The 14,158-nt window shown below is 42.4% G+C and overlaps 1 protein-coding gene across 1 annotated transcript in view; it reads right to left on the bottom strand.

Moving 5' to 3' along the window:
- Window positions 1–2,952: 2,952 nt before the first annotated feature.
- The window catches only part of LOC311144381 (uncharacterized protein), a gene marked incomplete at both ends in the record, with an annotated part of 83,075 nt that continues 71,869 nt past the window's right edge, over window positions 2,953–14,158 (bottom strand). Inside the window, 2 exons of the mRNA XM_084180399.1 lie at window positions 2,953–3,136; window positions 12,716–12,771. Of these exons, the coding sequence (XP_084036525.1) occupies window positions 2,953–3,136; window positions 12,716–12,771 (240 nt within the window). The remainder of the gene's footprint in view (window positions 3,137–12,715; window positions 12,772–14,158) is intronic.

Here is a 14,158-nt window from a genome sequence, read left to right as displayed (position 1 = left end):
TCACATTGCGAAAAATAATCTCCAAAATACAATCTGGAAAACTATTTATAATGCTATATTGACATTAAATGTCGCAATTATATGACAATTGAACAACATTCCCACCTCTTTCATTGTCAATAATTTTAAAAAATCCCATATTGTTGATGAAGAATTGTTATAAACTCACTGGTTTGAGACCCCAAAATCAACCAAATTGGCGCTGCTAATAGTTCGATATAAAAAATAGCCACGTGTGCACATTTTAGCAGACGCTCTTATCCAGAGCAACTAGGGTTAAGTGCCTTGCTCAAGGGCACATCAACAGATTTTTCACCTAGTCGACTCTGGGATTAGAACCAGCAACCTTTCAGTTACTGGCACAACGCTCTTAACCACTAAGCTACCTGCCGCCCCAAGAGTTGTTGATATTCTTTGCTAGTTAGTGAGTTACTAGCCCGGTTATAGCAAATTTGGGTCAGCAATGGGGAAGTGATTGCTTCCTACAAGAGCACAAAACTTTTACATATCTAACTATCTTTGAAAAGCAAGTCAGGTGAGCTTTTTTTGTCTTAAAAGGGCAGTGTCCTATTTTGACACAGGCTTGAATATGCAAATAAGCCAATAGGCAGAGGGTAGAATACATTTTTGTATGAATCTCTGTATGGTAATAATATTTAAAAAAAATTATATGTAAAGTGGTTTCTTGCATTATATAACAATATAGCCTCTGCCGAGTCCCCAAAATCCAGATGTTCCAGTGTTCATGGGAAATGGAAAGAGAGCCTATGATGCGACTTCAGCTTTTGGACGTTAACAATGTGCCACTCCATCTTCACTCCTCCTCCCCCTCCACATTTACTGGATTGGAACAGTGCAGAAGAGAACCTCCCCAGACAGTTTTTTTTTCTTCTCGTCAAGACCAGAGTGTAGGGGATCTAGTTTCAGGCATTGCTTTTTTTTTTTACTGCTACGTTAGGTTAAACACAATACAATGCAACTTTCAGTCACCTATTTGGACAATTGTATTACAAATAATTCCTTATATTTATAAAGGGATTTGAGCTTTCGGACAAGTAAAACATCAGTCCTAAAATGGTTAATGTCAAGCCATGCATAATATTTGTTTAAAGTCTCATGGAATGTAGGTCTACATTGAATCCAATCCAATTTGTAATAATCTGGATAAGAGCGTCTGCTAAATGACTTAAATGTAAAAAACACCACATATTGGCTATTGTAGGCGATATCACAGAAGTCAACAGCTATATCCATGTGGAAATATTATGGTATTTGCTCCATGGTTTTGTTGATAGGCCGCTCTGATAGGCCTAAATTATGCTCAAATAGCCACAATAGCATATTGGCCACTGTCTGAAATTGTAACTTATAGTGGGTACGGTCTCAGTGTTCACAGCTAATGTGCGCCGGAAGTTGCACAGAATGCTCGCAAAATTAAAGTTTCCGCTCAAAATACCTGAAATTTGCTGTGCTATTTTTTTGGGGGGGAACATTGGTCCTGGTGTGTGTGTGTGTGTGTGTGTGTGTGTGTGTGTGTGTGTCTAGTTGTGACTGTTGTCACAGTGGTATGTCTGTGTGTCCTCTCACCGTTATAGTATCTGGAGCGTCTGTGCGTGTGTATCTTGTCAGTGTCATAGCGTCTGGTTGGTGGAACAGCCTAGCACAGCTGTGTGTGTGTCCTATCGCTGTATAGCGGCTGTGAGTCTGTGTGTGTGTCATGTGGAATCATGTGTGTGAGTGTGTCTTGAAGAGCCCTGGTCCTGGGATGAACTCTGTCAGTGAGGCTGGAGGAAGATCTCTCTCTGTTTAGTCTGAGCTCAACCATGCTGAGGACACTGCTTCACGGACCAGCCCTGACTGGAGCACACACACACAGCACACACACACACACGTTAAGGTATATAAGACAAGCCAGAAAATGTTTTCACATAACAGTGATGCCATCATGTGTATAGAGGGATAGAGAGAAAAAAAACGGTGCTTTGCAGTGTGTGTGTGTGTGTGTGTGTGTGGGTGTGTGTATGTGCGTGCGTGCGTGCGTGTGTGTGTGTGTGTGTGTGCGTTCGTTCCTGAAGTCAACCATAGGTTATGCCCTCTATACCTCAACCTCTCTCTCTCTATCTCTGACCAGTGTGTGTGTAGGTCCCTAATGGGAGAGAGAGGAGACAGGCAGGGAGAGATGAAACCCAGACAGGGAGAGATGAAACTGAGGCAGGGAGAGATGAAACCCAGACAGGGAGAGATGAAACTGAGGCAGGGAGAGATGAAACTGAGGCAGGGAGAGATGAAACTGAGGCAGGGAGAGATGAAACCCAGGCAGGGAGAGATGAAACCCAGACAGGGAGAGATGAAACTGAGGCAGGGAGAGATGAAACTGAGGCAGGGAGAGATGAAACCCAGACAGGGAGAGATGAAACCCAGGCAGGGAGAGATGAAACCCAGACAGGGAGAGATGAAACTGAGGCAGGGAGAGATGAAACTGAGGCAGGGAGAGATGAAACTGAGGCAGGGAGAGATGAAACTGAGGCAGGGAGAGATGAAACTGAGGCAGGGAGAGATGAAACACAGACAGACACCTTCAGAGTGGGATCAATACCGTATCAGTCTCATTCACCCCCCCCCCCCCCCCCCCCACACACACACCCATCTCTTTTTCTTCTCCATTTCTCACTCTCTCTTTTTCTCTCCTCTTGCCTCTTCCCTCCTAACCTGGAAAAACTATATATTGTTCATCCCTCAGTCCATTATTCATTCATCTATCTATTGGCCGAGCTATTCTGAGACCAGCCAGGACAGGTCAGTCAGAACAGGTCAGCCAGGATAAGGAGGTGGCCATCTATTAACGGAGTTGATACCAGTAACCCCCAAGCCATACCTTCTTCACATTTTCTCACAAGGGTATAGCAATGGTAGAAACCCCCTCCAGCCAATGTTCACACCAGTCATATGCTTTCAATATACCAGCTGTTGTGTCCTGTGGTGCCCCCTGTTGGTTGGCTGGTGGTAGAAGGTTAAGAGCCACAGCAGAGGGCCACAGTCCTGGGTTCTGGCTGAGACCAGTAGCTGGCTGGCCACCTCCACCCAGTCAGTAAACTGCACCAGCAGGAACCAGGCCTCAAACACTCCACACTGACCCCTGGAGGATGGGAGGACAACACGTACACACACAATGAATTAAACTAGCATCCAACCATCATCTGAGAGATAGAGAGATGGAGGGAAGAGAAAAGGCATGGTTGAGAAAAGGGAAAGAGAGATGACAGAAGAAGATAGGGAAGAAGATAAGTAAGACAACGAGAGAATGAAAGGGGAGAGAGAGAGTAGATTGTAAAATAGAGTGAAATAGAGAGAGGGGGAGATACAGGGAGGTGGGGTTAGAAAGAGATTGGTAGACACTAGAGTTCAGACAGCTGCACTAGCCTGAGTTTTGGATAAGAGTTAGGATAAGAATATCTTTCAAATGTCCTTAATTCCATCATTAGATTCCCCCTCTTCCTCCCTCCCGCTCCATAACTTTTAACAGCACCCCACAGAAGCCCCTGGCAGCTGTGTCTCTGTTCCGAACGCGCTTTCCCACCGCTGGCTGGGAACGGATGGGAATTTCGCAAGGCGTTCCAGAATGGAGTGGTCTGGATAATGGGCCAAGTTAGAAGCCACAGCTGGTGGGCAGCAAGTCAACCGTTCCAATCCCCGGACTGGATCACCATCTCTCCCTCTCTTGCTCTCACTCTTCCTTTCTCTCTCTGCTTTCTATCAATCCCTGGGCTGGGCCACCATCCACTCTGTCTTTCTCTGTTCTCTCTCTCTCTCACTGCAATATTCTCCCTCTCTGCTCTCTAGCTAACAGGCTTTAATGATCCTGTGAAACCAAACACCAAAAGTGAGTAGTGTGTTCTGACTTAGGGGGAAAATATCCTGCAAACCACCATGGTAGCAGCAGAAGAGAGATACCAGAGCTGAGGTGCTGCTGGGAACAGCATAATAGGAACTGAAGAGATGTAGCTCCCAAAACATTAATAACTCCCAGACACAGATAATAATCAACATGAAAAAATAAGTAGAATGTTGCACAGTCTATTAAATATTTATACTTGTTCATATTTATTGCTGGATAGACTGAACCAACTTCAGCACTCTGTGCCTGACTAATGAAAAGCCCACGGTATTCCTCTCTCACCTGATGCCTTCCTCTTCCTCCTCTTCCTCAGTGAGTCTCTGTAGAGATGCAGTGACCCAGGCTAGGTGTTCTGGCCACGCCTCCTGGGACATCTCTGGATTGAAAGAAGACGGTGAGAAATGGCACGACTCAAAGTTGGAAAACTCGAACATTTCTTATTTTAACCATAAATTGGCGCTCACACAAACACAGTGCGTAATGATTAATCTTGTGTGTTGGCAGGTAGCTAGCATGTCCCTATATGGCTCTGCTAGATGTCAATAAGCCATGCTTCCAGGTAGCGGGGTTTGGCCACACACTGATAACACTGCTGTATATATATTTTTTCTAGGGGGTAGATCAGCTTTATTATTGCAGATAGATTGTAACTTCCATCAATGTAATTGTCTGCATCACTTCGAATCCCCCATGTTTTTTTTCTTGCAAATATATATATATATATATATATATATATATATATATATATATATATATATATATATATATACATACATACATACATACATATATATATATATACATACATAAATATATATATATATATATATATATATATATATATATATATATATATATATATATATATATATATATACATATACATATACACATACATACACATACATATACATTCACATATACATAGCCATTAAAAAATATATATTTCCCTTTATTACTTTCCAACTCCACCACCCCGTCCCTAATTGGAGTAAACTAGTGAACAACAATGCTTAGGCCTCTACTTCCAGCTTATACCCACTATATACATTTTATGGACACCGTCAATTTTACAATCATTATATTGTGTTTGTTTTTACTCCTGAACTTCCTCTACCTTCAACATCTTAGATCATTTTCATGATGTCCATCCGGTTTGCTTCTATATGCCATATCTTTCTAACTGTGCTCTTTCACAAAATCTCTCAACCTATAACCTATATACTTATTATGGACACAGTATGCTTTACATTATTAGTTATCTTGTTGTTATTAATTGTTGTTAGTTGTTATTAGTCCCATCCTTCAACTTCATTCAACAACACCCATCTATCTCTTAACACCATCCATATTGGATTACTATTTGCCATATATGTTTCAACTGTAGTGTGATGTTTTACAAAAGTCCTGAACCTTTCTATTCTCATTGTTTCTACAGATTGTAAATTGAAAATAAACATTTCTGCTAAAAGGATTATTATATTATTGATTGATTGACTATGACTTTTCAGATCACCCAGTAATGCTATCTGCAGGGTTAGCTCCAGGTAAATATTGCAATCCTTTAGCCATTCCTGGACCTGTGTCCAAAAACAAGCTACAAATGGACAGTACCAAAACAAATGATCTAATGATTTTGTCTCTTCGCAGCAAAATCTGCAGAGCTAGGAAGATTGTATCCCCCATATGAATAATATTATATTGGTAGCAAGAATTGTATATAATAATTTAAATTGAAAAATTCTAAGTTTTGAATCCGCCGTCACTTTGCATATCAGTTCATAAACACTATGCCATGGGATCACTACGTCAAAAATCTCTTCCCAACTATTTTGCAATCTATATGGGACGGCTGTCAATCCTTTGGTCCTTAAATGAAACTGGTATACTTTTTTATTTATCACTGTTTTCTTTAACCAATTATGTTCTTTAATGCAAGGCCGACAGACAAGTTCCTTATTTTTTCCCCCTTCCACTTTCCTCTTCCATTTTTGCGGTAATGCTGCAATTATTTGGTTGTAATTTTGGGTAGGGCAGACATTTCGTATTATTTTTGTTAGCTGCATGTGTGACATTAACTCCACCAGTCTTACCGATGATATCATTTACGAATATTATACCTTTTTTAAACATTTTGTCCAAAAAAATGTTTTTTTTATCAATTAGTATATTTGAGTTTAACCACAATATATGTTGCATTATTTGTTCTGTCGTTTCTGGAGGATTAAATTGAAATTGCAACCAACTTTCTATGGCTTGTTTTAGAAATAGTGATATTTGGGAGATTATTTCATTTTCAAATAACTGAAAGTGAGAGGTTGTAATCTGAATAAAGGGAAAAAGGCCATTTTTGAACATTGGGTGAGACAATCTTACTAATTTGCTAGAGAACCAGTTCGGATTTAAGTATAACTTTTGTAAGACTGATGCTTTTAGTGATAGGTCTAATGCTTTTAATATGTAATAATTTCTGTCCTCCGAATTCATATTAATGATGTACAGTGGGGAAAAAAAGTATTTAGTCAGCCACCAATTGTGCAAGTTCTCCCACTCAAAAAGATGAGAGGCCTGTAATTTTCATCATAGGAACACGTCAACTATGACAGACAAATTGAGAAAAAAAAATCCAGAAAATCACATTGTAGGATTTTTTATGAATTTATTTGCAAATTATGGTGGAAAATAAGTATTTGGTCATCTACAAACAAGCAAGATTTCTGGCTCTCACAGACCTGTAACTTCTTCTTTAAGAGGCTCCTCTGTCCTCCACTCATTACCTGTATTAATGGCACCTGTTTGAACTTGTTATCAGTATAAAAGACACCTGTCCACAACCTCAAACAGTCACACTCCAAACTCCGATATGGCCAAGACCAAAGAGCTGTCAAAGGACACCAGAAACAAAATTGTAGACCTGCACCAGGCTGGGAAGACTGAATCTGCAATAGGTAAGCAGCTTGGTTTGATGAAATCAACTGTGGGAGCAATTCTTAGGAAATGGAAGACATACAAGACCACTGATAATCTCCCTCGATCTGGGGCTCCACGCAAGATCTCACCCCGTGGGGTCAAAATGATCACAAGAACGGTGAGCAAACACACCGCCCGGGCAACGAAGGAGTGGCTTCGTAAGAAGCATTTCAAGGTCCTGGAGTGGCCTAGCCAGTCTCCAGATCTCAACCACATAGAAAATCTTTGGAGGGAGTTGAAAGTCCGTGTTGCCCAGCGACAGCCCCAAAACATCACTGCTCTAGAGGAGATCTGCATGGAGGAATGGGCCAAAATACCAGCAACAGTGTGTGAAAACCTTGTGAAGACTTACAGAAAACGTTTGACCTGTGTCATTGCCAACAAAGGGTATATAACAAAGAATTGAGAAACTTTTGTTATTGACCAAATACTTATTTTCCACCATAATTTGCAAATAAATTCATAAAAAATCCTACAATGTGATTTTCTGGATTTTTTTTCCTCATTTTGTCAGTCATAGTTGACGTGTACCTATGATGAAAATTACAGGCCTCTCTCATCTTTTTAAGTGGGAGAACTTGCACAATTGGTGGCTGACTAAATACTTTTTTCCCCCCACTGTATCTACTAGTTCTAATGTATCCATGACATTCACAATTTCCTTAAGAGCATGAGGGTGATTGTTTGTAGTGTGATTTCCTTTTCTGTCCATTGAGCTATTTAAAACGGTATTATAATCTCCCACCATAATATTAGAGTCTTGAATTGCTTGCAGGGTTGATAATTTATTATATATATTATCAAAGAAGTGTGGATCATCATTATTTGGTCCGTAAAGTTTAATGAGCCATATATGTTTATGGTCCAATAACATATTTAAAATAATCCATCTAACTTGCGTATCTGTTTGGACAATTTGGACATTCGGATCAAAATTACTGTTAATTAATATCATCACCCCTTTTGAGTTTTTTGCCCATGGGAGAAGTATATTTGCCCCCCCCCCCCCCCCCCCCCATTCCTTTTTCCATGCAACTTCATCTAGAATTGTTGAATGAGTTTCCTGTAAACAATAGACATTATGTTCCTTCTCTTTGAGCCATGTAAATATTGTTCTTCTTTTGTGATTATCTGCTAAGCCATTACAATTATAACTGGCTATACTTCTTTCACCACATACCATAATGAGATACAGGTTTCAAATCTATTTATCATTATATATGTTTGTAAATTTACCAATAAAAAATACCATAGTGATTGAGTGTCCATATACAGTTGATGTCGAAAGTTTACAGTCGTGGTCAAAAGTTTTGAGAATGACACAAGTATTGGTCTTCAAAAAGTTTGCTGCTTCAGTGTTATGAGATATTTTTGTCAGATGTTACTATGGTATACTGAAGTATAATTACAAACATTCCATAAGTGTCAAAGGCTTTTATTGACAATTACATTAAGTTAATGCAAAGAGTCAATATTTGCATTGTTGACCCTTCTTTTCCAAGACCTTCCAATCCGCCCTGGCATGCTGTCAATTAACTTCTGGGCCACATCCTGACTAATGGCAGCCCATTCTTGCATAATCAATGCTTGGAGTTTGTCAGAATGTGTGGGTTTTTGTTTGGCCACCCGCCTCTTGAGGATCGACCACAAGTTCTTAATGGGATTAAGGTCTGGGGAGTTTCCTGGCCATGGACCCAAAATGTCGATGTTTTGTTCCCCGAGCCACTTAGTTATCACTTTTGTCTTATGGCAAGGTGCTCCATCATGCTGGAAAAGGCATTGATTGTCACCAAACTGTTCTTGGATGGTTGGGAGAAGTTGCTCTCTGAGGATGTGTTGGTACAATTCCTTATTCATGGCTGTGTTCTTAGGCAAAATTGTGAGTGAGCCCACTCCCTTGGCTGAGAAGCAACCCCACACATGAATGGTCTCAGGATTCTTTACTGTTGGCATGACACAGGACTGATGGTAGCGCTCAGCTTGTCTTCTCCGGACAAGGTGTTTTCCGGATGCCCCAAACAATCAGAAAGGGGATTCATCAGAGAAAATGACTTTACCCCAGTCCTCAGCAGTCCAATCCCTGTACCTTTTGCAGAATATCAGTCTGTCCCTGATGATTTTCCATGAGAGAAGTGGCTTCTTTGCTGCCCTTCTTGAAACCAGGCCCTCCTCCAAAGGTCTTCGCCTCACTGTGCGTGCATATGCACTCACACCTGCCTGCTGCCATTCCTGAGCAAGCTCTGCACTGGTGGTGCCCCGATCCCGCAGCTGAATCAACTTTAGGAGACAGTCCTGGTGCTTGCTGGACTTTCTTGGGCGCCCTGACGCCTTCTTCACAACAATTGAACCTCTCTACTTGAAGTTCTTGATGATCCAATAAATGGTTGATTTAGGTGCAATATTACTAGCAGCAATATCCTTGCCTTTTTGTGCAAAGCAATGATGACGGCACATGTTTCCTTGCAGGTAACCATGGTTAACAGAGGAAGAACAATGATTTCAAGCACCACCCTCCTTTTAAAAGTTCTCGTCTGTTATTCTAACTCAATCAGCATGACAGAGTGATCTCCCGCCTTGTCCTCGCCAACACTCTCACCTGTGTTAATGAGAGAATCACTGACATGATGGCAGCTGGTCCTTTTGTGGCAGGGCTGAAATGCAGTGGAAATGTTTTTTGGGGAATAAGTTCATTTTCATGGCAAAGAGGGACTTTGCAATTAATTGCAATTAATCTGATCACTCTTCATGACATTCCGGAGTATATGCAAATTGACATCATCAAAACTGAGGCAGCAGACTTTGGGAAAATTAGTATTTGTGTAATTCTCAAAACTTTTGACCACGACTGTACATATACCTTAAACAAATACATTTAAACTCAGTTTTTCACAATTCCTGACATTTAATCCTAGTAAAAATTCCCTGTGTTAGGTCAGTTAGGATCATCACTTTATTTTAAGAATGTGAAATGTCAGAATAATAGTAGAGAGAATGATTTATTTCAGCTTTTATTTCTTTCATCACATTCCCAGTGGGTCAGAAGTTTACAAACACTCAATTAGTATTTGGTAGCATTGCCTTTAAATTGTTTAACTTGGGTCAAACGTTTCGGGTAGCCTTCCACAAGCTTCCCACAATAAGTTGGGTGAATTTTGGCCCATTCCTCCTGACAGAACTGGTGTAACTGAGTCACGTTTGTAGGCCTCCTTGCTCGCACACGCTTTTTCAGTTCTGCCCACACATTTTCTATAGGATTGAGGTCAGGGCTTTGTGATGGCCACTCCAATACCTTGACTTTGTTGTCCTTAAGCCATTTTGCCACAACTTTGGAAATATGGTTGGTGTCATTGTCCATTTGGAAGACCCATTTGCGACCAAGCATTAACTCCCTGACTGATGTCTTGAGATGTTGCTTCAATATATCCACATAATTTTCCTTCCTCATGATGCCATCTATTTTGTGAAGTGCACCAGTCCCTCATGCAGCAAAGCACTCCCACAGCATGATGCTGCCACCCCCGTGCTTCACGGTTGGGATGGTGTTCTTCGGCTTGCAAGTGACCCCCTTTTTCCTCCAAACATAACGATGGTCATTATGGCCAAACAGTTCTATTTTTGTTTCATCAGACCAGAGGACATTTCTCCAAAAAGTACGATCTTTGTCCCAATATGCAGTTGCAAACCGTAGTCTGGCTTTTTTATGGCGGTTTTGGCGCAGTGGCTTCTTCCTTGCTGAGCGGCCTTTCAGGTTATGTCGATATAGGACTCGTTTTACTGTGGATATAGATACTTTTGTACCTGTTTCCTCCAGCATTTTCACAAGGTCCTTTGCTGTTGTTCTGGGATTGATTTGTACTTTTCGCACCAAAGTACGTTCATCTCTAGGAGACAGAACGCGTCTCCTTCCTGAGCGGTATTACATTTACATTTTAGTTATTTAGCAGACGCTCTTATCCAGAGCGACTTACAGTTAGTGAGTGCACACATTTTTCATACGGTATGATGGCTGCGTGGTCCCATGGTGTTTATACTTGCGTACTATTGTTTGTAAAGATGAACGTGGTACCTTCAGGCGTTTGGAAATTGCTCCCAAGGATGAACCAGACTTGTGGAGGTCTACCATTTTTTATCTGAGGCCTTGGCTGATTTCTTTTGATTTTCCCATGATGTCAAGCAAAGAGGCACTGAGTTTGAAGGTAGGCCTTGAAATACATCCACAGGTACACCTCCAATTGACTCTAAAGCCATGACATCATTTTCTGGAAATTTCAAGCTGTTTAAAGGCACAGTCAACTTAGTGTATGTAAACTTCTGACCCACTGGAATTGTGATACAGTGAATTATAAGTAAAATAATCTGTCTTTAAACAATTGTTGGAAAAATGACCTGTGTCATGCACAAAGTAGATGTCCTAACCGACTTGCCAAAACTATAGTTTGTTAACAAGAAATTTGTGGAGTGGTTGAAAAACGAGTTTTAAATGACTCCAACCTAAGTGCATGTAAACTTCCGACCTCAACTGTAGCTGTACCATGATATTTGCATTGCTACTAAGTAACCCTCCAATTGTTCTCCACTAATTCCCCCACTAAAGCCCCTCCCCATCCCAAGTTGGGCCATCATCCCAGTGATCGGCATACCACCCCCGTCCCGTGTGTGTGTGTGTGTGTGTGTGTGTGTGTGTGTGTGTGTGTGTGTGTGTGTGTGTGTGTGTGTGTGTGTGTGTGTGTGTGTGTGTGTGTGTGTGTGTGTGTGGTGTGTGTGTGTGTGTGGTGTGTGCGTCTACTGCTGGACGAGGCTACCCGTGACTGCTGTATCTTCCTGTGCACCATGAGTTTACCCATGAATTGCCAGAGGTTCCATGGCCATTCTATTGATTATATTTATATGAGGCTGGAGGGCTGCCAGTTGCCTGAGAAAGCACAGGGTGAAGGTGTGGACAAACAAATCCTCAGCACCCCCAACATCTTCCTGTGGCTATGGACCTACACAGAGCAGAGCAGACCAGAGCAGGACAAAGCAGGGCAGAGCAGAGCAGGACAGAGCAGGGCAGAGCAGGACAGAGCAGGACAGAGTAGAGCAGGACAGAGCAGAACAGAGCAGAGCAGGACAGAGCAGGACAGAACAGAGCAGGACAGAGTAGAGTAGGACAGAGCAGGACAGAGCAGAGCAGAGCAGGACAGAGCAGAGCAGAGCAGAGCAGAGCAGAGCAGGACAGTGCAGGACAGAACAGAGCAGGACAGAGCAGGACAGAGTAGAGTAGGACAGAGCAGGACAGAGCAGAGCAGGACAGAACAGAACAGAGCAGAACAGAGCAGAGCAGAGCAGGACAGAACAGAACAGAGCAGGACAGAGCAGAGCAGAACAGAACAGAGCAGGACAGAGCAGAGCAGAACAGAGCAGGACAGAGCAGAGCAGGACAGAGCAGAGCAGAGCAGGACAGAGCAAGACAGAGCAGAGCAGAGCAGGACAGAGCAGAGCAGAGCAGAGCAGGACAGAGCAGAGCATAGGAGATCAGAGCAGAACAGAGCAGAATAGAGCAGAACAGAGCAGAGCAGAGCAGAACAGAAAAGAGCAGAGCAGAACAGAGCAGAATAGAGCAGAACAGAGAAGAGCAGAACAGAACAGAACAGAGCAGAGCAAAATTGAGCAGAACAGAGCAGAGCAGGACAAACAGCCTTTACCAGGGGAAAGACATACACACACCGCTCAACACACACAACGCTCACTTGATAAACAAGATACCAGTACATATACTGTACCTATCAGTGAGTAATCAAATTGTTTACAGTAGAAGTATTGTATATCAACTTTATTCACTTTTCAGAATGAAAAGTTGGTATGGCTCACCTGAAGATGTCGTTCACTATTAAGAATATGGAGTCATGATGGGAGCAGGCTTTTGGCTGAAACACACACAAACACAAACGTGGTTACATATCAGGAGTGGCCTGTACATATGGATGAATGTAAACTACATGATCAAAAGTAGGTGGACACCCCTTCAGATTATTGGATTCGGCCATTTCAGCCACACCCATTGCTGACAGGTGTATAAAATCGAGTGCACAGCCATGCAATCTCCATAGACAAACACTGGCAGTAGAATGGCCTGTACTGAAGAGCTCAGTGACTTTCAACGTGGCACAGTCAAAGGATGCCACCTTTCCAACAAGTCATTTTGTCAAGTCAATTTCTGCCTTGCTAGAGCTGCCACGGTCAACTGTAAGTGCTGTTATTGTGAAGTGGAAACGTCTAAGAGAAACAACGGCTCAGCCGCGAAGTGGTAGGCCACACAAGCTCACAGAATGGGACTGCAGAGTGCTGAAGGGCGTAGCACTTAAAAAGCGTCTGTCCTCGGTTGCAATACTCACTATCGAGTTCCAAACTGTCTCTGGAAGCAACTTCAGCACAATAACTGTTCGTCGGGAGCTTCATGAAATGGGTTTCCATGGCCGAGCAGTGGCACACAAGCCTAAGATCACCATGTGCAATGCCAAGCATCGACTGGAGTGGTGTAAAGCTCACCGCCATTGGACTCTGGAGCAGTGGAAACGCGTTCTCTGGAGTGATGAATCACGCTTCACCATCTGGCAGTCCGACGGACAAATCTGGGTTTGGCAGATGCCAGGAGAATGCTACCTGCCCGAATGCATAGTGCCAACTGTAAAGTTTGGTGGAGGAGGAATAATGGTCTGGGGCTGTTTTTCATGGTTCGGGCTAGGCCCCTTAGTTCCAGTGAAGGGAAATCTTAACGAAACAGCATACAATTACATTCTAGACGGTTCTGTGCTTCCAACACGGTGGCAACAGTTTGGGGAAGGCCCTTTCCTGTTTCAGCATGACAATGCCCCTTTGCACAAAGTGAGGTCCATACAGAAATGTTTTGTCGAGATTGGTGTGGAAGAACTTGACTGGCCTGCACAGAGCCCTGACCTCAACTCCTTTGAACACCTTTACACCTTTGGGATGAATTGGAACGCCGACTGTGAACCAGGCCGAATCACCCAACATCAGTGCCTGACCTCACTAATGCTCTAGGCTGTTATAACAGCAAAGGGGGTACCAACTCCATATTAATGCCCATGATTTTGAAATGAGATGTTTGATGAGCAGGTGTCCACATACTTTTGGTCATGTAGTGTATCTCTTCCACCACCTGGTGTCACTGTTGTACCATCCACAAACTGCCCTCATCAAAAATACACTACCCCTATTTTCACACACTGTTCCAACTGCCCTCATCAAAATTACACCACCCCTATTTTCACACACTGTTCCTCACCATTGGTT

Source organism: Coregonus lavaretus (genome assembly GCF_964263955.1).
Source record: "Coregonus lavaretus genome assembly, chromosome: 17".
Taxonomy (NCBI): domain Eukaryota; kingdom Metazoa; phylum Chordata; class Actinopteri; order Salmoniformes; family Salmonidae; genus Coregonus; species Coregonus lavaretus.
The sequence above is the reverse complement of the archived record's forward strand: the minus strand, read 5'-3'. Positions and strand labels throughout refer to the sequence as shown.